The 24,583-nt window shown below is 37.7% G+C and overlaps 1 protein-coding gene across 8 annotated transcripts in view; it reads left to right on the top strand.

Annotated features, from left to right (window-relative positions):
• Positions 1 to 24,583, top strand: part of CAPRIN2 (caprin family member 2) — a 59,479-nt gene that overhangs the window by 12,451 nt on the left and 22,445 nt on the right. For all 8 annotated transcript variants that reach the window (XM_088141199.1, XM_088141200.1, XM_088141203.1 and 5 more), the window contains exons 7-9: positions 67 to 222; positions 16,266 to 16,309; positions 20,512 to 21,231. In XM_088141199.1, coding sequence (XP_087997325.1) covers positions 67 to 222; positions 16,266 to 16,309; positions 20,512 to 21,231 — 920 coding nt within the window. The remainder of the gene's footprint in view (positions 1 to 66; positions 223 to 16,265; positions 16,310 to 20,511; positions 21,232 to 24,583) is intronic.

Consider the following 24,583-nt stretch of genomic DNA (forward strand, 5'->3'; position numbering starts at 1 on the left):
TTTTGCCAGCCACAGGTCTAAAATTCTTTAGAAATATCACTCAACATTGAATACCTTTTCTTTTAGATAAACACCTGAAGGATTTGTTGTTAAAACTGTTAAATTCTGGATATTTTGAAAACATTCCCATCCCGTGCAACGCACCAGAAAAAGAGGAATTGAAAGAAGAAATGCCTGAAAAAACTAGACAGTTGTCAAAGCCAGAGCCTGTCAATGAATTGGGTAATGTATACATTTAAATCTTAAATTCTGACATGGTTGACCTTGTCTGGGCTTTCAAGTTAAGCTGGGTTTATCCTGGTTAGTACTTGAATGGAAAACCACCAGGAAATATGAAGGCTGTAAGCAAGACTGTGAAATTAAAAATGTCCCTGAAGAAGGCCAACTATTCCCAAGACATGGTGGTGTCTGTGAAGTTATCATGAGTCATATTTGACTCAAAGGAGACACCATTTAAAAACCAGTAACTTATTTCTAGCCTATAAGCCTTTGTAAAATGCACATGACACTCAGGGACAACATCTGCAGAAGTATATCTTTGTTCAAAAAGCCAAGATATGGATTAGGGTCTATCCATTGCACGTAATACATTTGCAATTCAAATTAAAGAGCTCTAACTACAATATGTTCATTTAGTTTGAATTGCACTAAATTACAGGTTGAAATTGGTTTAATTGCTTTGAAGTTGGTAACATAGCTTCTTAGCTAATTATCCTTAAAGGTTTCTGATTTGGTCATTTGCAGGCAGAATGGCTATATCTATGGGTAAAAAGACTAACTCATTTCTTAAAAAGGTTGTCCAAACCAGGCCAGTGTGGTATATAACTTTTTTGCCTAGATAGTGGTTTGAGAATCTTTATGTCTTCTTTCAAAACCTCTTGTAAGTAAGGTAGAAATGCATGTGTTAACTTTTAGACATCTAGGATTGCAGATATCCAAGAAGTTGTTGTTAATATAAAACTTATTTCCCCCCTCTTTCTTTTTTTTCCGCAAAAGTTTTCTGGTTTATCAATAATATCCAAACCATGCAGAGCTTAATTTCTCTAGCTTGGTAGAAGGGCCCACAAATACTATGCAGCAGGAATAATCAGGATTTTTTCATAATTTTTCTTGGTTTTTATTGTTTTTATATGTAAGCTGCTCAGTGTGTCATGTGGCTCCTAAATTTAATAATAATAATAATAATAATTTTGGAGCACCACTTGAAGACCATCAGCATTGACAAAATCACCATCAGCCAATTGCAAAAGGCAGCTTTACTTGGAGCAGCTTATATCCTGCAACAGTACCTTTAACACCATCAAACAATATCTGCCTATCCCAGGTCCTTGGAAAGGACTCGCTAGATGGACAAAAATGCCAAATCCTGTTTAAACATCTGGCTGAATGTGCAACCAACAATAATGGCTTATGTTTATAACTTTGCTTCACAAAGGAAAATTCAAGAGCAAAACCAAGAAAATAAATAATACCAATTGTAATTGGAGACCTTGGAGCAATATCTAAAGGACTCCCTCAATATTTGGAAATTTTGAATTTATCAGACCTGAACATCCTAATTTTACCAAAAAAAAAAAAAAAAAAAACCCCTGCTTAGAACTGCCTACAGTGGTACTTCGGGTCACGAACTTAATTCGTTCCGCGACCCGAATCAAATTTTCCCATAAGGTTCAATGTAAATACAGTTAATCCGTTCTGAACCATATGTTTTTTTTTTTAAACCACAAAAATATGACACAAAGTACAGTACAGTATGAAGAGAGAACACTAACGTTGCTTGAGGTGTGGAGGACAGGAAGGTGGGTGGGGAGGTGATTATTGTTTGGAGTCCCCCTCCCTACAGGAAGCCACGACCACGTATGTCAGCAGGGAAAATGGCCACGGATCCTGTTCGTCCCCCTATGCAGAGTTCACGAACGGAAGCAAAATTTTGTGAACAGTGCTGTTCGTGACCCGAATTGGTCGTGAACAGAAGCGTTCGTGACCCGAGGCACCACTGTATATCCTTAGATGCTATCTTAATAATTCTTAGGTCCTTGCTTAGGACTCGAGTTAAGTTTCCACCAGCTTTGTGAATCTAATTGTAGATTACCCATATAATAATAACAGTACTGTAATAAAATACTGTAATATCAAATATATGCACCAGCTCACTGCAAGAAACAAACCAACTGATATACAGCACAGCTGCAGTTATAACTGAATACCTTGGATGAAAAATCAACAAACAAGAAAAAAAGTCAAACAGTTCACCACCAAAATGGAAGATCAGGTTGGAAAATGATCAGCATGCTAAGATCAGATGCAAGCAAGCTAGAACAGATGAAAGAGAAGAAGCTGAAGAACAAGAAGACCAAAGAAGACCTGATCAAGAAATATCACCTGGAAACAAGGAAGATCAAGGAAGCACCGGAAATAATGAAGCAGCGAATAACAGCCTTAGCCAAGAAGATCAGCAGATGCAAAGCTTGAATTGCACGCTACAGGCAGAATCTCCAATTTCAGTCAAATCAGAAACGTTTCTACCAGTCCATCAATGGAGACACTGCAATGAACACTTGACGAAGAAGCAGTGAAGTTCTGGGCACAGCTGTGGGATAACCCAAAGAAATACAACAAGAATGTAGCTTGGATAAAGGAGATAGATAACAGCAGAAATGCTGGAGAAAAGGGCAGAGAAGATCAAGAATTGGTCAGCACCAGGTGAAGATGAACTGCATGGTTTTTGGTTGAAACATCTGACTGCTCTGCACCCACTCATTGCCAAGCAGTTTAACAACATACTGCAAGGAGGTGAAATTGAAGGTTGGTTAACATCTGGCAAAACCTACCTAATAATGAAAGATCCAGCAAAAGAGGCAGCACCAGGCAACTACAGGTCAATTACCTGCTTGCCAATAACTTTCAAATTGCTAACTGGTGTGATAGCTGATGCAGTCCAACAGCATCTAGTTGAAAACAAGCTCTTTCCATCTGAGCAGAAAGGAAACCGCCCAAACAGCAGAAGGACAAAAGATCAGCCCCTAATTGACAAGATGGTTTTGGAAAACTGTAAGAGAAGGAAGACCAATTTGAATGTAGCTTGGATTGATTTTGTTGTTGTTGTTGTTTAGTCGTTAAGTCGTGTCCGACTCTTCGTGACCCCATGAACCATATTGCGCCAGGCCTTCCTGTCCTTCACTGCCTCCCTGAGTTTGCTCAGTTTCATGCTCATTGCTTCAGTGATGCTATCTAACCATCTCATCCTCTGCCGTCCTCTTCTCCTTTTGCCTTCAATCTTTCCCAGCATCAGGGTCTTCTCCAAAGAGATCTCTCTTCGCATTAGGTGACCAAAATATCTGAGCTTGAGCTTCATTATCGATCCTTCCAATGAGCAATCAGGGTTGATTTCCTTTAAGATTGACTGGTTTGACCTCCTAGCAGTCCAGGGGACTCTCAAGAGTCTTCTCCAGCACCACAGTTCAAAGGCATCAATTCTTCGGCGCTCGGCCTTTTTTATGGTCCAGCTCTCACAGCCATACATTACTACTGGAAAAACCATAGCTTTGACTATGCGGATCTTTGTCGGCAAGGTGACGTCTCTGCTTTTTAATATGCTATCTAGGCTTGCCATAGCTTTCCTCCCAAGGAGCAAGCGTCTTTTAATTTCATGGCTGCAGTCTCCGTCTGCGGTGATCTTGGAGCCCAAATAAATGAAGTCTGTTACTGCTTCCATTTCTACCCCTTCTATTTGCCAGGAATTGATGGGTCCAGATGCCATGATCTTAGTTTTTTTAATGTTGAGTTTCAAGCCAGCTTTTGCACTCTCCTCTTTCACCCTCATCAAGAGGCTCTTTAGTTCTTCTTCACTTTCTGCCATTAGGGTGGTATCGTCCGCATTTCTGAGGTTGTTGATGATTCTCCCTGCAATCTTAATTCCGGCTTGTGATTCTTCCAGCCTGGCATTTCTCATGATGTACTCTGCATATAGGTTAAATAAGCAGGGTGACAGTATACAGCCTTGTCGTACACCTTTCCCTATTTTGAACCAATTGGGTGTTCCATGACCGGTTCTGACTGTTGCTTCTTGGCCCGCATACAGATTTCTCAGGAGACAGGTAAGGTGGTCTGGTACTCCCATCTCTTTAAGAATTTGCCACAGTTTGTTGTGATCCACACAATCAAAGGCTTTTGCATAGTCAATGAAGCAGAAGTAGATATTTTTCTGGAACTCTCGTGCTTTCTCCATGATCCAGCGAATGTTGGTGATTTGATCTCTAGTTCTTCTGCCTCTTCGAAACCCAGCTTGTACATCCGGTAGTTCTTGGTTCGTGTATTGCTGAAGCCTAGCTTGTAGGATTTTGAGCATAACCTTGCTAGCATGTGAAATGAGTGCAATTGTGTGATAGTTTGAGCATTCTTTGGCATTGCCCTTCTTTGGAATTGGAACATAAACTGACCTTTTCCAATCCCGTGGCCACTGTTGCGTTTTCCAAACTTGCTGGCATATTGAGTGCAGCACTTTAACACCATCATCTTTTAGTATTTTAAATAACTCAGCTGGAATCCTGTCATCTCCACTAGCTTTGTTGTTAGCAATGCTTCCTAAGGCCCACTTGACTTCACTCTCTAGGATGTCTGGCTCAAGGTCAGTGATCACATCAGCGTGGACATCAGGGACATTAAGATCTTTCTTGTATAGTTCTTCTGTGTATTCTTGCCACCGCTTCTTAATCTCTTCTGCTTCTGTTAGGTCCCTGCCTTTTTTGTCCTTTATCATGCCCATCTTTGCACTAAACGTTCCTTTCATATCTCCAATTTTCTTGTAGAGATCTCTAGTCTTCCCCATTCTATTGTTTTCCTCAATTTCTTTGCATTGTTCATTTAAGAAGGCCTTCTTATCTCTCCTTGCTATTCTCTGGAAATCTGCATTCAGTTGCTTATATCTTTCCCTTTCACCCTTGCTTTTCGCATTCCTTCTTTCCACAGCTATTTGTAAAGCCTCATCAGACAGCCATTTTGCTTTCTTGCATTTCTTTTTCTTTGGGATGGTTTTAGTTGCTGCCTCCTGTACAATGTTACGGACCTCCGTCCATAGTTCTTCAGGCACTCTGTCTATCAAATCTAATCCCCTAAATCTATTCATCACCTTCACTGTGTACTCACAAGGAATATGATCTAAGTCATACCTGAGTGGTCTAGTGGTTTTCCCTACATTCTTCAATTTAAGCCTAAATTTTGCAGTAAGAAGCTCATGATCTGAGCCACAGTCAGCTCCTGGTCTTGTTTTTGCTGTCTGTATAGAGCTTCTCCATCTTTGGCTGCAAAGTATATAATCAATCTGGTTTCAGTATTGGCCATCTGGTGATGTCCATGTGTAGAGTCGTCTCTTGTGTTGTTGGAAAAGAGTGTTTGCTATGACTAGCTTGTTCTCTTGACAGAACTCTATTAGCCTTTGCCCTGCTTCATTTTGTACTCCAAGGCCAAACCTGCCTGTTATTCCGATTACTCCTTTGCTTCCTACTTTAGCATTCCAATCCCCTATGATGAAAAGGACATCTTTTTTTGGTGCTAGTTCTAGAAGGTGTTGTAGGTCTTCATAGAAGCGGTCAACTTCAGCTTCTTCAGCATCAGTGGTTGGGGCATAGACTTGGATGACTGTGATACTGAATGGTTTGCCTTGGATACGCACTGAGATTCTGTCGTTTTTGAGGTTGTACCCCATTACTGCCTTTCCCACTCTCTTATTGACTATGAGTGCAACTCCATTTCTTCTAAGGGTTTCTTGCCCACAGTAGTAGATATAATGGTCACCCGAATTAAATTCACCCATTCCCGTCCATTTCAGTTCACTGATTCCCAAGATGTCGATGTTCAATCTTGTCATCTCATGTTTGACCACATCCAGCTTGCCTTGGTTCATAGATCTTACATTCCGGGTACCTATACAATATTGTTCTTTACAGCATCGGACCTTCTTTTCGCTTCCAGATACATCCACAGCTGAACGTCCTTTCGGCTTTGGCCCAGCCGCTTCACTCTTTCTGGAGCTACTTGGAATTGCCCAGTAGCATATTGGACACCTTCCGACCTGAGGGGCTCATCTTCCGGCGTCATATCTTTTAGCCTTTTAACATTGTCCATGGGGTTTTCTTGGCAAGGATACTGGAGTGGGTTGCCATTTCCTTCTCCAGTGGACCACATTTTGTCAGTACTCTCTGTCATGACCTGTCCGTCTTGGGTGGCCCTGCACGGTATAGCTCATGGCTTCACTGAGTTACGCAAGCCCCTTCGCCACGACAAGGCAGTGATCCATGAAGGGGTGGATTGATTACAAGAAGGCATTCAACTCCCTGCCACATGACTGGATAATCAAGTGCCTAAAAATAACAGGTGTCAGTAGAAACATCAGAAGCTTTGTGCAAAGATCAATGGCATAATGACACAGTTGCTGGTCAATGGTGATAGACTGGGAGAGGTTAACATCAAGAGAGGAATCTTTCAAGGAGATTCACTATCACAAAACTGTCATTGCATTGATAGATTGCACATTGCAATACCTGGAGACAGCAGAATAGAAGAGAAAGAACTGGAGAAAATCACAAAATATAAATACCTTCAAATAGAAGTAGAACGACTATGGCAAAAGAAAGCAAAGACAGTACCAATAGTTATAGTCGCCTTAGATGCAATCTCAAAACATTTGGAGCACCACTTGAAGATCATTGGCATTGACAAAATCACTATCAGTCAATTGCAAAAGGCAGCTTTACTTGGAACAGCATATATCCTGTGATGATACCTTTAACACCATCAAACAACATCTGCCTATTCCAGGTCCTTGGGGAAGGATTCAATAGGTGGATAAAAATGCCAAATCCAGTCTAAACATCTGGCTGACCATGCAACCAACCATAATAATAATACACTTTTCAGCTGAGAACTCACTTCCTGAAACAAATTGCTGAGAGATGAATCACTGCTGCTTTTGCTACTGCGGCAAAGTATTTGGGACTAAAACTGCTTGGCCTGGAGTTCATGCAGTTTCAGCTGCTTTCCAGTCAGGTACATAACTAAGTAGCAGTGCAGGCTTTTAAGGAAATTTGGACCTTGTTCTTTGAAAAGCTATCTCAGCTGTCTGGGCTTAGAAGCTAAACTTAATTCAGCCTAGGTCCTACTAGGAAGGGGTCTCTGTGGGTTATAGGCTAGATTGAAAAATTCAAAAAGCATCTTGGAAGAAGACAGTGGCCAATCACTTCCATAGAGTTGCCAAGAAAATTATAAGGACATGTCCATGAAGTCATCAGAAATTGGAGTCAGTGTTAAGGAGGCTTCAGTGGGAAATGGAGAATGAGCATATTTAGTCAGCAGCAAAAATGGAACAGGATTCATAGTTACTTTCCTTCTCTTTCACAAGTCCGCATGTGTATACATGTATGTATGTTATTTTTTTTATTATGTGCTGATATTGTATGTGTGTGACTTTAAAACAGCACATTCTTTCTAAGTTAGCATTACTTCTCTCAAGTAACTCTATGTGTGCATGTACCTTTCCCAAAAGCTTCCTGAATCTCTGCTTCTAATGCAGCATTCACTCTCCATTACCTAAGCACAAAGCAAACAGCTTATGCAGTTATTCATTGTAGCATTCTCAAATTCTGAGAACCTTTCTGGCTTGGTGAACGTTTTTCCGTTGATACAATAAGTCAAAAGAAGTTATAGTGGTAATTACTTCTCTGAAATAATAGTGCTTTTAATAATTGGTGGTTACTGTATTGGTTATAGCAGATTTGCTTAGACTGTTTGCATGACAGGCTAAACCAAAACCTAGCCTACAATATGTTGCCTAGTATCATGTCAGTCCAACCTGACAGAACTAAGTGTGTAAACTGCAGTTTAGTTGTTCCTGGGAAAAGCAAGTCCTGCAAACACAATGACATTTCTCATTTCTAATTGATCAGATTAAAGGCAGTTTGTGGATTTAAACCCCAAATACGGCAAGAGCAGACCATGTGAGTTAACGTTCCAACTTCTGGGCTGATTATCTCCAACAGCAAAGCAATTGAACTTATCCCTTATTAAATATTTTCTGTAGTGAGATTGTTATATATGTTCTATTAACTCATTTTAATATCAAGAGACTAATTTTGTGTTTTTTAACACAACTTTCCACTTATTTACAAGAAGAATGCTTTCAAGTATATTCTCCAAAGGTTTCAGAAACAATATTAGGTGCATCAAATTCCTTTAATTTACTATTAAACTGTTACTGACTTGGGAACTTCAACTGATTCCTCCAAAAGTTTTAACACTTTTGGAACTATGTAAGCAGCATTCACATCAGTCACAGATAGTTCAAATAATAAATATTTAAGCCGAATAAATGGCCAAGGAATACTGTGAGGTCATTTTAAGTTAAAAAAAAGTTTTAAATGGTTTTATTAGAGTTGGGTTGGTCCAAAATAAGGAGAAGACAAATTTGTGGGAAATATTATTTACTGGCTATTTTTATTGTGAAGTTATTCCATAATATGAGCTTTTCATGGGTAAAAGATCAACATATCCATAACTAAATATTTTCCATATTTCTTTCACATTATGTCAGGCAATTCAGCTGATCCCTAAACAGATAAGGATCTCCAAACCTGGCAGAATTTCAGTGGAGTCAAATAATAACTTTAAAGTTGGACCAAGGGAGAAGATGAATTCTGAAATTGTTTGTTGCAGCCAATGACTAAACCTACACTAAATATTCAATAATAGGCCTGAAAGTGTGGGAAAGTAAATCTACATTTTCTAATAGACTATTGTAAATTATGTAATGAGCATTCCTAAGAATGCCCCCTGAGAGAGGTAACTGTTTGAAATAATCTGAGGGATTGCAGATAGGAAGACTTCTTAAAATGTAAATTAACCTTACAGTTATATTTACTTTAATTACATTTATCTTAATTACTTAAATTAGGGTATACTTTTATTTGTGTCAAAGTTGGGGATCAGTTCAAATTTGCCAGTTGAGAAAGCTCCTTAGAAATCTCTATATCTTTAAAACAAAGGAATTCAAATACCACCTAAAACCCTAATCTTAAGCATGTCAATATTTTTATTGAGATCCAGTGCCATCAATCTATTTTACTTAAATTTATAGAGCAATTGGTAATGGTAATTAACTCAAGTATTCATAGTCATAGAATTGGAAGCAGCATTTACCTTTTAGAAGCCATGTTACATTGTTAGCGTATATTTGGCTACTGATCAATTACAATTTCAAGATAATGTTTCATACAAGTTGTAGTAAACATCTGTGATGTCTCTGCGCTTTAGTATTTTTGTCTGTATCTGTCATAGTATTTCTTTTAACTAGTAGATGTCTTATCATTTCATGGTTATACTCACCATCACTATCAATTTTTGAGCCTATGAAGGTAAAGTCTGTTGCTATTGTAACTTCTCTGCCTGCTTGCACTGGGTTGGTATTGCTTTTTTCAGTTTTTTAAATTTTGAGCAGCAATCACCTATTGCTCTTCTTTCACCTTCAACAAGAGATTTCTTAAATCTTTCTTGCTTTAGCAGAGTGGTATTATCAGCATATCTTACTCTAGCATTTTTAATTCCAATTTCTATTTCTTCTCATTCAGAATTTCTTGTGATATATTCTGCATGCCCTGTTAAATAGCATCGTAGTATACATTATCAGCATACTTTTCCCAATTTTGAGCCATTTAATTTTTCCATTTAGTGAGTGGTATGGGTATAAACTAGATTTACTATATTTCTTATGGCTTTAATTTCTTATGTTAACCATTACTTTCTTTCTGTATGACATTGCTTACTTTGAAAGGGAACTGAATGCTGGGTATGTATGTTTTCAACTTATCCCCATTAGTGATAAGACACGCACATCTGTGTAGTTCTTCAGGTTTGTTTGTTTTAATCTTGTTTGTGGTTCAGTTACTGATCTCCTGAAAATACAATAAAATCTAATGTGCTTTCTTTTCTTTTTTTGGCCTCAATTATAACATTGTCTAGAATTGGCCAGCCATTTCTCGTCACTAGTTTTTTCTATTTTTTTTTCTCTGCAACTATTTTCTATGTGTTTCGTTTGTTTCAAATTTTCTCTAAGCTTCTTCAAATCACTCTTCATCAGAGTTTCTTTTTTTTTTTTAAATATTTTTTTATTTTTACAACAAACACAAAACATACATGAACAAACAAAAACATAGAAAGGCATAAAAAAAGCATCTTCCATTTTATACCGTGTGTCAACCAGTTACCAACTCGTTGGTGCCCCTTTCATAATCTTAAATTCTCATATCATCTATTCAAAATATACTTGTATACTTATCAATTAACAATTATTAATCATTCATAGCTAATCTATAGAATCATTTATTACAAGAAATTTTAACTTTCAATAGGATTAGTAATACATTTTCATCTATCGATTATATGTGTATATATATAATAATATCAAATTTCTATTATAAAATTTCCTAATCCATTACATTACTATATTTTCTCAGTGTCATATAAAATTACTTATCTTCTTACTCTAATTTCAAATCTCAATTTAACTCATCTCTGCACATTCCATAATTTTCAATAACTTCCTCCTGCATAAGTACTTTTTAATTTTTCCAATTCTTAAAAGTTACAGTTCTAACCAGTATCAGTTACAATATCAGTTACAGTTCTAACCGGGTTACAGTTCTAACCAGATTCTTCACTACATGTTTCAACAAAAATGTCTCTAGTTTAAAATCTATATGTTACTATATTCAACCATGTATAAATTTTAGTCTAATCTCTTGAAACATTTACAAATACAATTTTTAACTATATATCTCAGATTTATACTTTATTCCAGCGCTTGCATAATTTTGAGTTCACCCTTTTCATTCAATATCCCAAAATATCTAGCTGTTTATTCCTTTTTCTATATTATTGGATAAGAGAAAGCAATAATAAATGTCCTTTCAAACATTCTGCTTTTTGAAGCTTCTGTCAGTTCCATCATTGTTGTATTCCCCTCGTTTTTTCTTTAAACATCTAGAGTAGTTTCTTTCAATATTGTTTTACTTCTTCTTTTTGTGCATTCTCTTAGTACGATTTTCCATTATAATCTTGTATAATCTTTTTCTCACCCTCAGTGCCAAGAACAAGTGTGTCCCTCTTCATTTATCAGTTGATTAACCCTTTTAATTCTCAGTTTATAAGCCTCATAATAATTCTGTTTAATGTTTCTGATTTCTTGTACTATTTCTTCCTTTTCCATTGATCCTGTTTTATGTTTAATTAAGTCCATTTTAGCTTTAATTTCTTTTTTTCTTTTTTTTTTGCGGGAATTTCTGCAGCTCTTCTTCCAGTTTTTTATAGTCATCCTCAATAGTTTAAAGATCTTTTTCTGCATTGTGTTTCTCGTATAGTTTATTATCTTGATAAACCTTCATTGAATCAAAGGATTCTTTATCTTTATTCTTGCCAAAAATAAGAAAAAGAAAAAAAAAAAGCAAGAGGAAAAAAAAAAAAGAAGAGGAGGGAAAAGACTAAGTCTCTTTAAAAAAAATCCAACTGAGGGGGGAATGGAGAGCAAAGCAGAGCTTCTAGCAGAAAGAAGAGCTACTGCCACTAATCAGGGCTCTTGTGACTAGCTCAAACTTTCCATCTTGATATTTTCAAAATCGCTTTCAACTCCACTTTCTTGTTTATAGTTACGGATGGCACCTGTATAAACATGCACATCCCACTATCTTTTTAGAAAGCACAGGGTCCTTGAGCATGCGTCACAATAGAAGAAAAAAAGCACTATGTCGAGCCTCTAGATGGCAGTGCAACTTTCTTTCATTTACTTTCTCTTAACTCCACTTTCCCCATTTCAAAATCAAAAAGTATACATTTCTTATAACAATAAAGAAATCTTAGTCAAAAAAAAGGCTTAAGATAAAGAGTTATTGAGTATTAAAAAGAAAAAGCCAATCCAGTTAAAAATATATTTTTTTAAGAGAGAAACATCTTGCCAGTTCCACTAAAAAGGGAAAGTTGAAAAGAAAAAAAAAGATTTTCCCCCCTTTTTTTATAAGGCTCAATCTCGCTGCTTAATCCACTTTTCTTCACTTTTAAAAAATCTCTTTAAGTTACTTAAGGTGTTCTCTAAGAATAGTTGAATAGTAAAAGTCCATCTCACCCAGTTGACACCCCTCTCTTCCTTCTTCCTTTGGAGCTGTCCCGGCTTTCGCAGCCATTTTGGCTGCCTCTCCTCCGCCGGCTTCAAGGGCTTCTCCCGGGATCAATCTGGGACTTGCGGCGTCCCTGAGATCCGCGGGACGCGCCCTTTGCGATCGCCATCTCTACGGGACGGCTTAGGTCCATCGGGACCGTCCGGGGGAGGAGATATCGGCTGCGATCCTGGGAGCCCAGGATCGCCCGCCGTATCGCCGCGACGCCAGCTCCGCCCTCCACTCTTCATCAGAGTTTCTAAGTTCCTCCTTCAGGGTTTTCAGTCAGGCAGACACTTCTGCCATTCATGCCCCATTGCTGCTGTACAGGCTTAATGTTTTTATGTTGAAGATTGAACTTAATGCTACTGTTGCTTTTCTTACCTATTTTTCATTTGGAAATGAATACTGTATTTTAAATTGTGTCTGTATGTAATTCCCATTTACTAAGAGGGCAGGCTGATAGTGAACAATTAAAACTTTTTAACAATAACGTTGGAGAGGCTATACAGGATATAAGTTATTTTTCTTTAAAGAGGCATATTAGCAAAAGTATTCCTCGGGTACTTATAGAGTGTTCTTTTAGCTCTTTGGCTATCTTCCTTACATGGTGACTGCTGGTCGGTAGCTTGCTGAATCCTTTCTGAAGTTAAGATCCACTTTTGCCCTCCTCCAGACATTTGAAATTTCACCATTCTCTAGAATTTTCAAAAGTTAATAGTGACTTGCCCAGACCATCAGCAAATTCCTTTACTTAGGGTGCAGTTCATGTGCTCCTGGAAATTTGAACTCTGGCTATGTTCTGTCAGTCTTGAGCTGGTATCCTGGTTCTTCAACCAGCACTTCACATTGCCTGGTAGAATGTATCCTCTTCTCAGTGAAGACTGACCTAAAATAAGAGTTCACTAGGTCTGCCTTTTTAATTTGTTGCCCTTTTTATGTCTTCACTAAACAGTTGGCATGATTCTTACCTCATCCTTTTATTTTACATATATTTGATGACTTGCTTCCTCTAATCTCAAGAATTTTGACATTACATTATTACTTTCTCCCTAACATTCTACTACCATTTTATCTACTAAGTCTACCCTAGTGGCTAAGTGAAGGATACATGATTCCCTTGCATTTTATTCTGCCCTCTGAAGGAGAAAGTTGTCAGCAAAGCAGAGTGAGAATTTCTTGTAGGATTATGCTTGGTGGAATTTATCTCCTAATGTAACTAAAGTCCCCCATTACTACTACATCATGCCTCTTTGAAAAAGGAGCAGTTTCACTGCTAGCCAATCCATATAATCTTGATGGGTGGCTAGCAGTGAACATTAACAGTCATGCCATTTTAAATTCCTGTTATTTCATCCTCGTGCTCTTAACAGTGCCATTAGATTATTTCTTTTGGGCAGATATTTTTCCATATAAGACAGTTCCACCACCCTTTCTCTTGTTTCCTCTTGAACAAGTTGTATCCTTCAGTTATTGTATTATATGCATCAGGTTTCAGGTACACTTATTATATTTGTTTTCCTGTACTCTAAGCTCATATTTATTTCCCATACTGAATGTTAGGATATAGGCAGTAAAGATCACTAATGTTGTAAATTAGTGTTCTTATTTTTTTAGAATTTGGTATTGAGTGATTTAAATTATTCTCTTACTTCTGCAATGCACAGGTCCTTTTCTGAAATTCTTAATCAAATGGAAGCTTGGGTGGGCGTGTGTGTCTTCAATAGTGCATAATATGTGTCTGTGTATGGCAGGATTCACTGCAACAGTTTTAATAGTCTTAGAATTTCTAACAGCATAGACAAGAGATTCTAGAACCAAATTAAAAAAGGAGAAATAAGGCATCCTTTGTGTGTTCTATGACATAAACAGAATATAAAGGAGAAAACATATTTAGAAGTTACAAATTAGGGATTGCATAAAGCATGTTAATCCAAAATGTAAAACTTTAGAGAAATCTAAAGTGAGTCAAGACCTATTTAGCAACTTCCAACATACCATGTCAAATGCGTTTAGCAACTTCTAACGTATCATATCAAATGTGTTCTTGGGATCTAAAGTAGTAATACTTGCTGGATTATGTCTATTGAGTTAAAACAATTCATCAAATAAAAATCTAATACTATCAGAACCTTAACGGTTTCATATAAACCCATCTTGAATAAGATACAAAAGAGTTGGGAGAACAATTTGGATTAAATCAAGCCTACCCAGAAGTGCATGGTAGTGATTCTTAGTTTTGGGGTTTTTTTTCCAAAGATGGGAATCTGTACATCCACTCTGCCATTAAGGTTTTCTTAGGATAAGGTAGTTGTCCATCAGATAATGCACAACTAATTATAATATCTTGCTTCTGCAAAATTCTGTGAGGCCTTTACTTTAGAGCATTTTAACATGATACCTTCAGCCACACTGGAACAAAAATACCAATGTATCCACTTTACAGAGAGGTTTTGTTCTTGTCATTTGGGAGGTGTTGAAACTGGATTGTGTATTGCTGTATTGCTGATTTTACAATGAAATTTATTACCTGCATTTAATTCCACTTCTAAATAATTTCGTAGCAGATAAGACAAATTTTGAATTTTATTTCTTGTTGCAGACTGTAACAAAAGTATAACTTTTAAAGTTGCCAAATTCTGTTTCAGAGCTTGTATCATTAGCAAGTAGATAGTGAAATAAGACAGCTATTATTGAACTGACTAAAACAAAGGATATAATTTGGCAACTCTCAGTTTTTAGTGTCATTTTATACTATTCTATCCTGTAACTATGTTCTCTCTCCATTTTTAAAAAGTAGTTTTATAATCTAATGATTAGTCCTAAGTATTTATTTGTTTAGCACTCTAGTACTTGTATTTTATTACTCCATTTATTTTTACTTTCTTCCTAATTTAATTGGATTTTTAATGTATTTCCATTCAAGCTCTGTAAATTCTATTACATAATTATACCTTTTTTCATCAGTGACCACAATAAATGGGTTTTGTTTTCGAATAAATCAACAGCTTTTTTAAAATCTAGAATTAGTAGTTGGTTTCCCATATGTGTCCAAAGATATAGCAAAGCATTACTAAATTCATTTAAATAAAAAATGATTTCAATATTGTTGTCTGGTTTTGAAATCTCCCATACCAAAGACAGCAATTTAATTAAGTCCCTGTTAACCTGAAAAAAGTTCAGTATCTCATATCTCCTGCATAATAACTTTTTCATTCAACAAAGATAAATTCAAACATTTAAAATGTTTCTTAAATTATAGTCAGGGTTATAAGCTTCACAGGTATGTGGTCTGCTGTTGTATGGCATCTGTGTTATATGCTTTCATTTTAGCTACAAAAGAATGAGAAATGAAACCCAATGTTGTATAGTGGTTTAGGGTGTTGGATTAGGTCTGGGAAAACACACATTTAAGTGTTTTAAGCTACAAAAGCTTCCAGAATAACTTTAGGCCAGTCACTGTCCTGATTGATCTTACAAGTTGTATGTAAGGATGAAATTGAAAGGGGAAATATTGTGCACATTGCTGTCAATTCCCAGGGATAAAGTATGGTCAGAATGGTTGCATTTTTTGCCTGTGATGAGACACTTATGGTGCTCTCTTCATGCATTTTTTAGGATTCAGTAATGTATGAGGAACTTAGCAGTCATAAAGCATTGGTAGGAATCTGCACATACGTACATACAAATCTGCAGAAGGTGTTTTGTCATCTTCCGTTCCCTTAGAGATATATTTAAACATACATTTTGACCAAGGTTGCCCAAATTTATACATGCAACTGTAACAATCTGTGTGCTTTGTACTGAGATAAATGAACTATTGCATGTTACTAACTTGGAGTAGGGAATAGAACTATTATGGTTTAAGCCATTCAGTCCAAAATCTGAGGTTAGGTTCATACCTTGCCCTAATCTATAATGTGGTTGGTTTGATTTTGGCTTATCTTTTAATCAAATTATGGTTAACAAACTATAAGATATTGTGTTAATTAACTTCACTCTCTTCACACAATTACAGCACTTGCTTGTACAGGTACTTGAATTCAAGTTATTTACTTTTTTTCTTTCTAGAATCTCAAAGGCAGCATGTTCAATCCGAAATACAGCCTCAAGAAGTAAGTCACCATATTATCTGCTACAGTAGCAGTGACATAGTAGAGTTACATTTTGGCAAATAGCTTTCAGTATTACTTTAACTATAAGGTTTGCATAATACAGGATCTCTTCAGGAAGCTCTGCTTGAAGAATTTCAAGGTCCAGCAAAAGGAATTGTCAGAGGTGACTTTAAATCATATCATTCTGTGATGATGTGATGAGATTGTGTTAAGCTTTCTCTGATCACTGGGACCCCCTCACCAAACTACAACCACGTGAGATGATGCAGTAGTTACTAACGTCAACTTGTGTTTGCTAAACAACCTTTCTTTCCTTCAGCTGGACTTACAGGAGCAAGGTCAAAAGAAGGAAAATGTCTACTTCTTTCTATTGAAAAATACCAGGGCATCATAAGTCAGTATTTGGTAATAAATCTGGAGAGTCCTAAGACTTTCTGAGGCATATCACCAGATTACAATTGCCCAAGACACAAACTGGCACCAAAAATGTCTGTGTAAAATAATATTAGAAATTCACACCAGCAAATGACACAGAAATGAGTATTATGCTTAAAGAAAAAATAGGGTTCAGAAAGCAAGGTCAAACAAAGGTAGTTCAAAAAGCAGGTTCAAATAATCCAAAAATGTAGATTGAGACTCAAACTAAAAATAACTTTGAAAGAAATTGAGTACAGTATAAAGTCAAAGTTCTGACCTGCTCTGATTACTCACTATGTCTGTGAGCCTTGGATTCCTTCCCAAGTCCTGTGGTGTGCTTACATTCTTCTCTTCTTCACAGCTAGTGTATTTTGCAAGCTTCTGCTTCTGGGAAGATTCAAATAAAAACATTAAGCAAACTCCTTCCTTGCTGTTTAACCTGAGGTGGGAAGAGTCATGCTTACTTACTTTGCCAGCTGCCCTTCCTGGGTTTTCTTACTAGATAAAGGATTAGGAAACAAGTCATTTGTGTGTGTGTTCTGATTGAACAGGGAAATCTGCCTGCCCCAGGCTAAGTCTAAAAATTGGACCTTTTAGGCTTTCAGGATATATTGGAAAAATCTATTAATATAGCACTGTACCTGTTCTAAGTTCTTGATCCAGCTTGTCAAACTTTGGGTTTAACCAGTCTTAATTTTCTATTGCAAGAAACTTCCATATTTTATTAAGAAGCTAAAATAGACACTTCAACTGAGATAAGTCTGTACAAGTACATGATTTGACATTCTTACTAAAAGAAAAAAAAATTAACCAATACTTGGATAAACTAGTAAAAGGAGTTCATCTCAGTAGTTCTGACAGTAGTTTCAGTACTATTGATACAGATTATCCCATTGTTTTAAACAAAGACAAAAGGAAACTAAATCGATCGCTTCCAACAGCGTCTTTGAGCTAGTAAAAAGGGTTTCTGCTTGCAAAATACACTTGATTGGTATTTACTGAATTAATTTACTCCAACTCTCCGTGAAGTATCCCATAGTCCTCTAGAGCCATGTTTCTTAAAAATTACTGAGGGCCCCAAAAGATCTTTTGTATGGTTATTGATATTTACTATATTAAAAATAAAAAATGATGCATTCGCTGCAGTATCGCTTCTCATGATTGTTTGATGGGATTTTAATATTGTGTTATTTTTCAACATAGGCTGGCAACTAATTTTGATTTCGCGGACCCCTGAGAGGGCTTTGGGCAGGGCTCAGGGTCCTCAGACCACACTTTAAGAAACGGTGCTCTAGAGATTTATCTCAAACAGCTTTTTAAGGGTCATGGGGGAGAGCAAGGTTGACTGGAAAAGTATAAGTATACCCGCTCTTTGAAATTATGTTGCAATGCTTAAGTATCTAACGTCTGGAAAATAAGAGTAATGGAAGCTACAAGTATTACAACAACAAAATTAGGTTTTATCTGGGCTTAAAGTAGTAACTGGACCTTGATATTTTTAACAGAAATATTTATTTATTTGGGGGAGTAAAAAACTAAAAAAATCTCTGTAAAGAATCAATAGTAAAATGGGTATTTATAACACTGTCCTCTTCAACAATATATTTGCATTATGAATTTTGTAGTAACTGGACTGGAAATTGTCTATAAAAACTGGCTATAAAATTGACTCATTTTCATTGATCTCAGTACATAGGATAGGCAGGAATTATGCTTTTATATCTTAGTGATAGTGTTAACTTCATAAAGATGTTAGAAGAAAACACTTTTTATATTTCATATGTTTCAATATTTTCAAAGCACTGATCAGTTCCTTTAACTTTGTGCAGAAGAGGGGAGTCTAAGGTGTCAAAATAGGAACCTAAGGCTGAGCTGATTAATGTTTTTTTCTCATTTCAGGCAACTTGAAGGCATTAACTCTGAGCAGATACTTAAATTTGGCAATAACTTATAGATGCAATTATAGTGGAGTGGGAAGCAAGTCAATCTGAAAGACAGTTTGTTACTTGGCCACTTCTCATGAAGCAAATCATGATGATGGAGTTAAAGACCCATTCACTGATAAACACAGTTCACAAGGGAGGCACTGCTTCAGGGAGCTGGGAATGTCTTAAAATAATGTGTCGTCCCCCCCCCCCATCCAGCCTCACCAATCTCTCATCTTTCCCAGTGGAAAAGACAAAGCGTTAGTCCAGGTATAAGGTATGAAATTTGAAGGGGCCCAGCTGAAGTCTGCATGGGTTGGCTTGGCAGGCTGAATTCTGCTCACAGATTGGAGACTAGACATTTCCTGAATCTGCATTTCCTTATACCATTAATGTTAGGTTTGAATAAGGAACAACTACGAAGTTGAACAAATATACTAAGGACATGTTTGCTATATAGTTTTCCTTTTGCAGATTGGCTACCAGTTGTATCTAAATGGACATCTCTTCTTTATCATTTGGGAACTTGTATCAGAAGTGGGCTTGGGGAAATGGTAGGGAGAAATATTTATACAAGGGAATTGAAAGACTAGAGAGAACAGGAAAGATGAAGTCCCACATAACATTTTTTCCTTGTAAGAGTCCTTCTAAACAAGTTTGGGAACGTGCTTGAGAACATCTGATTCAGCTCTCATTTGTTACACGATTCATTAGCTTTTCCTTTGCATCATAACTTTTCTGAGTAGCTAAAGAGTTGTCCAGTTGAGTACATTTTCATATTCAATATATATTTTTAAAGAAAGTATAAAAAGCAAAACTGTCCTGATGCTATTTTTAAAATGGGTATTGCACACTATTGGATGCATGAAGTTAAATAATAACCTCATTGTACTCCCTAAGAATGAGATGAACATCTGACTGATACTGTACCAAAGTACATATACTTCTTTAGTTAATGCCTTCTTCACTTGTCCATATATGCTGCCTAGCTAATTTCTTCAACTACAATTTGTTATAACAGCTTACTGTAGTAAGTCCTAACAATGCTGTCTTATATGGGATTGGGTTACTGCAGCTTTATGGCTATTTTAGATACCAGTGGCTTGCAAGTAGATGGTTTCCTTAAGAGGTAAACTGTTAATTTGTAAATTTACTAGATTTTTATCTTCTGCTGAACCTAAAACGGCTAGTTCTTAGGTGGCTTTCTATCCTTGCCAGAATTATGGCAGCTTAACTTTGGACTGGATAGGATACTGTTTCCATGGTTACCAGTATGTTTTCAGACACCTCCCTTGATGCTTGATAGCTCCCTGCCACCTGCCTTTAATATACTTTTTTAATTAAAAATTAAAGAAAGCCAGTTTGCTTCAAAACATTAGTTTCTAACATCTTTATAGGCATTTTTAGAAAAAGAGTGTGTGGCTCTAATATGGTGCTTTGAAAGTATGCTCCCTCTTCTTCCCCCCCAAATGCAAAAGGAGAAGGCAGAAAACATATTTGGGGGTGCAGGGGAAGAGGTAAGCTGTCTCTTCAGTCTGTCTTCTGGTAAGTGGATAGGTTTTTGACTGGCTATACCCACTTTGGGATTAATAAGTGTTCCTGCAATGGCTGCCATTTTATGAAAGTATCATGATGTACTCTAAAATCTGGAAATGGCCTCATTGGCCTCAAAACATGCCTATCCTTGTTCTAAACCACGAGCTAGGGATTTTAACTGCTTTACTTGTTGCTTTACCAATAAGATATATTGGCTGAAGTGTATTGACCTCTCTGATGAGAACTACTTTGCACATTAATGCAAATTACACTAAATAGTATGCTATTGCAATGAAGGGTTTTGTTTTGTTTTGGTCTATATAGTTTCTCAATAGGCGCTATTTGCCTGAAGCAGACTATACTATCAAGCCTGAAGAATCCAAACACTGGGAAATAGAACATGCTGTAAAAAGTGATCCCCCCAAATCCTGGGAAATGCTTGTTGATGTTGAGGAAGAGGAACAGAAAAAGCAAAACCCAGAATCTGTGAAACCATTGGAATCTGTAAACCAAGAAGAAAAGAAGTTGGAACTTTCACGGCGTTGGGAATCTCCTCTTAAAGAAGTTGATGATCATAAGCATGATGTTCCAAAGCCTTGGGTGGCACCAGTTAGAGAAGAGCAGGCCTCTTCCAAACCCTGGGTAACAAAAGTGAAGGAAGAGCAGGAACAAAAGCAAGAAGGTCCCAAACCTTGGGTAACTAAAGCTAAAGGAGGATTGGAACAAAACCAGGAAAAGCCAAAAATATGGGTGTCTCAGACCAATGTGGAAACTTTGAAAAAATCAGAACCTGTGAAGCCTTGGGATGCATGTGTCAGAGAGGAGATGGAACAAAAGAAACAGCAACCTGAAAAGCCATGGGTGGTGCATATAAGGGAAGAGACTGAACAAAAATCTCAGCCCCAAAAGGCTTGGGAAACATCTGAGAGATCGCAGCAAGTGATCCAGCAGCCATTACAGAATCCTCCTAAGGTCTGGGGAGTTGGGAATATTGTACCAAAGGAGCAGACTGAGCTAAAGAAGTCTGACGTAGAACCAAAAGAAGTGAGTTGGTATAAACAATAGTACCCAAATACTATGCTTCGCTCATATTATTTTGCTTACTGAAAGGTAATTGCTTCTAAGCCTATTATCAGTATCTATTGGAATCTACTGTTGATAATTCAATAATTTGAATTGATAATTTGTAGAATCTGAGTTAAAGAGAAGGAACCTTGACACTTCATATTATGTTAATCATAGGGCTCTTCCAATGGCCCTAATGATGTAGCTGCCCAAATACTATTTTGGTTTAAATTTAAAAGTGAAATTAAAATAATGGTCTGGTTTCAGCATAGCAGAAAGCCACAATTTTCTGTTGCATGCCTGAGCTCTGTGCTAGTCCACTGCCCTCTTTCTTCCTGATGCACACATTAGGACCTTTATTTTTATTTCATTTATTTATATATCACATTTATATATCCATCCATCTCACACATAGCAACTCTGGCTGGTGTACAACAATTAAATAAAATAACAAATGGATAAAAACAATCATTATAAAAAGATAAAAGTGATTATTAAAATGAAAAGATCAAAAATTTTAAAATATGCAAACTCCACCGAGAGAGTAAAATATCAATCACAGTGAAGCCACCTAAGAATGTCTCTGGTTCCCAAAGACCCCCAGACTTGATGACATCACCATGTCTTGAGTGACTTCCTAGATTACAGCAGGGAAGGGGCAAGCCTCACTTCAGGAGGGAGAATGTTCCACAAGGAAGGAGTCACTGCAGAGAAGGCCCACCAAATGCAAGTCCCTGACCGATGGAATGCGTAGCATACCTTCCCTGCCAGATCAAATGGGACGGGCTGATGTAATTAGGGAGAGGCGGTCCCTCAGTTAATCCAGCCCCATGCCATGAAGGGCTTTAAAGGTCAAAGCCAGCACCTTGAATTGGCTTTTTTTGAATTAGCTTCTTTTTCATTACATTTGTACTTTTGAGAATTACAGTTTTCTATTTCATTTAAAACATAGACCTGTATTTGTGTCTAAAAGCAGTAGCAATATCTTTTGATTCACATAGGAGCTTCATAACACATGCAAGTAGGATGAAATTGTGGCTTTTTTTATGTTGAAACTTTTAATATATTATTGATAGCCATAGACATTGGGATGCGTTGGTATGATTATATAAGTAGGGTTGTCACTGACCATGTGATTTCTAATTGATTAAATCTGCTAAAGAATAATCAGTTTTGAATTACAAAGCAGACCTTTGTGTACTTAGATGTATACTTAGGACAAAGCGGATAATTTCTTAGAGGCGTTCAGTGTTGTATGAGAGAAAAGAAATGTATTGAACACTTTTTTCTTCCCCTATTAGATTTGTCCAATAGTAACATTCCAATTCAGAAGGTTTTACTTGATTTCAGTCATGATAAAAAAGATGTATTTCACCCAAGACAGAATTTCACTATTACATCTTTTTTTAAAAGCTGAGTTGTATATAAATAATTCTATTCCATATATACCATTGCTATATAATAAGTAAGCTTAGTTTCTCCTAGTGAAACTAAGAACAGTAAAAGTTTATAAGAACAATATTATGCAGATTTTTAAAATGTAAATTTAAAAGGCTGGAAATCAAAAACACAGGGAGCATATGGAGCCTTATGCTTGGGATAATTTTGTAAATTGCCAGGAGTCAGAGGGCTCACAGGAAATGCAGGCCTGATGCCTTTATTGGTTCTGCGTTCCATGTCTCTGCCTCCATTCCCAGTTTCCAGTTGTCAAGTCTTGAGCAGCTCTGGACTCCAGCTGGTGTTTCTGAATGCCAGGTCAGTCTGATAAAGCTCACTCGTCTGGGATTTAAACCTGGATGAAAGGGCCAATCTGGCATGCATTACTGAAACTTGGTTTTGGTGGAGTGCTCCTCTCTGAAATGTGCCTGGACAGATTTTAGGTTTTGTACCAGCCACGATCCCAGGGCCAGGACAAGAGGGGTTGCTATAGTTTTTGAGATACTTTGAGGGTTATCGTGGGTGCCACTCTGCAGATAGCTGAGTGTGACTCTGCTTGTGAGGCTGGGCATTAGGGATCAGTTGAGATTGCTGCTACAGTGCCAATCTCTTACTGCATTCCTAGATCAGGAGGCTCTACTCATAGTCACTCCTGCCCTAATCACCTCCTGGATGGACTACTGTAATGCGCTCAACATGGGGCTGCCCTTGAAATATATAAAGCTTCAGTTACAGAATGGTGGCACGGGCAGTTATGTGTGCTTCAAGAACTGCACACATTACACCTCTGCTTTGTGAGCTGCATTGGTTACCAGTTTGCTTCCAGGTCCAATTCAAGTGCTGGTTATGACCTTTAAAGCCCTACAGGGCATGGGACCAGGTTATTTGAAGGACCACCTCTCCCTGCTGACATCTGCCTGGTTCCATCAAGTCCAGCAGGCGAGGCATGTTGTGGGTCCCATCAGCTAGGGAGTTTCATTTGCTGGGTCCTAGGAGGAAAGCATTTTCTGCCATAGCCTCTGCCCTGGGGAACATCATTCCCCCTGTTGGCCTTCTGGAAAGCCCTCAAAACATGGTTTTGTCAACAAGCTTGGGGTTCCTGTGGTAGAATGGAGCCTGTTGGATGGTTATATGAATTTGCTCTGAGTTGGACTCCAGCTAGGCAAGTCCTATGGAGCTGACTGAGGCACAGTCTTATGATGATATCTGGGAGGAGTTTGATCCTGTCTCCTGAGTGCAGAGGGTCCTTGGCACTGTGGTTGTGGCCACATGTGTTAGATCATGCCTCTATTTTAATGCCTCCAGGGAGGGGCCATGCAGTGGTGAATGCTTCCTTGAGAGAGTAGGTGGTCCCATTCACTCTGAAAAAAGCAGTGGTCTGCCTTCTCCTCAAGAAATCATTACTGGACAATTCCCACAGACATGGACAATTTTCACCCAGTCTCCAGCCTTCTCTTTTGCTTCTTCTTTCTCCAAAGGGTTCCAGAGGAAGCACATCCTCTGAAATCTGGTCAAGTTTCAGAGTTGGATATAGTACTGAGACAGCTTTGGTTGCACTTGTCAGTGACCGTTGGCAGGCTCAGGATGGGGATAGTGCCTCCATCCTAATTCTTCTTGATCTCTTGGCGGCCTTCAGTACCACTGACCATGGTATCCTTCTGGACAGGTTGAGAGTGGAGTACACTGTTTTGCAGTGGTTCTCCTGCTTCCTCCGGAGCCGGTTGCATTTGGTATTGGTGGTGGTGGTGGGGAAAGTAGTCTAGTCTGAGATCCCTGGCTCAGGGATCAACCCTCTCCTTTCTTTAACATTTACATGAACCCAGGGGTGGGTGGGTCATCCATTGACATGGGATGCAGTATCATCAGCATCAGGATGTTGATGATACTCAGTTAT

This window comes from Python bivittatus, unplaced genomic scaffold (genome assembly GCF_059951505.1).
Source record: "Python bivittatus isolate LINGU-HERP-01145 unplaced genomic scaffold, Pbiv_v1 ctg000330_np1212, whole genome shotgun sequence".
Classification (NCBI taxonomy): Eukaryota; Metazoa; Chordata; class Lepidosauria; order Squamata; family Pythonidae; genus Python; species Python bivittatus.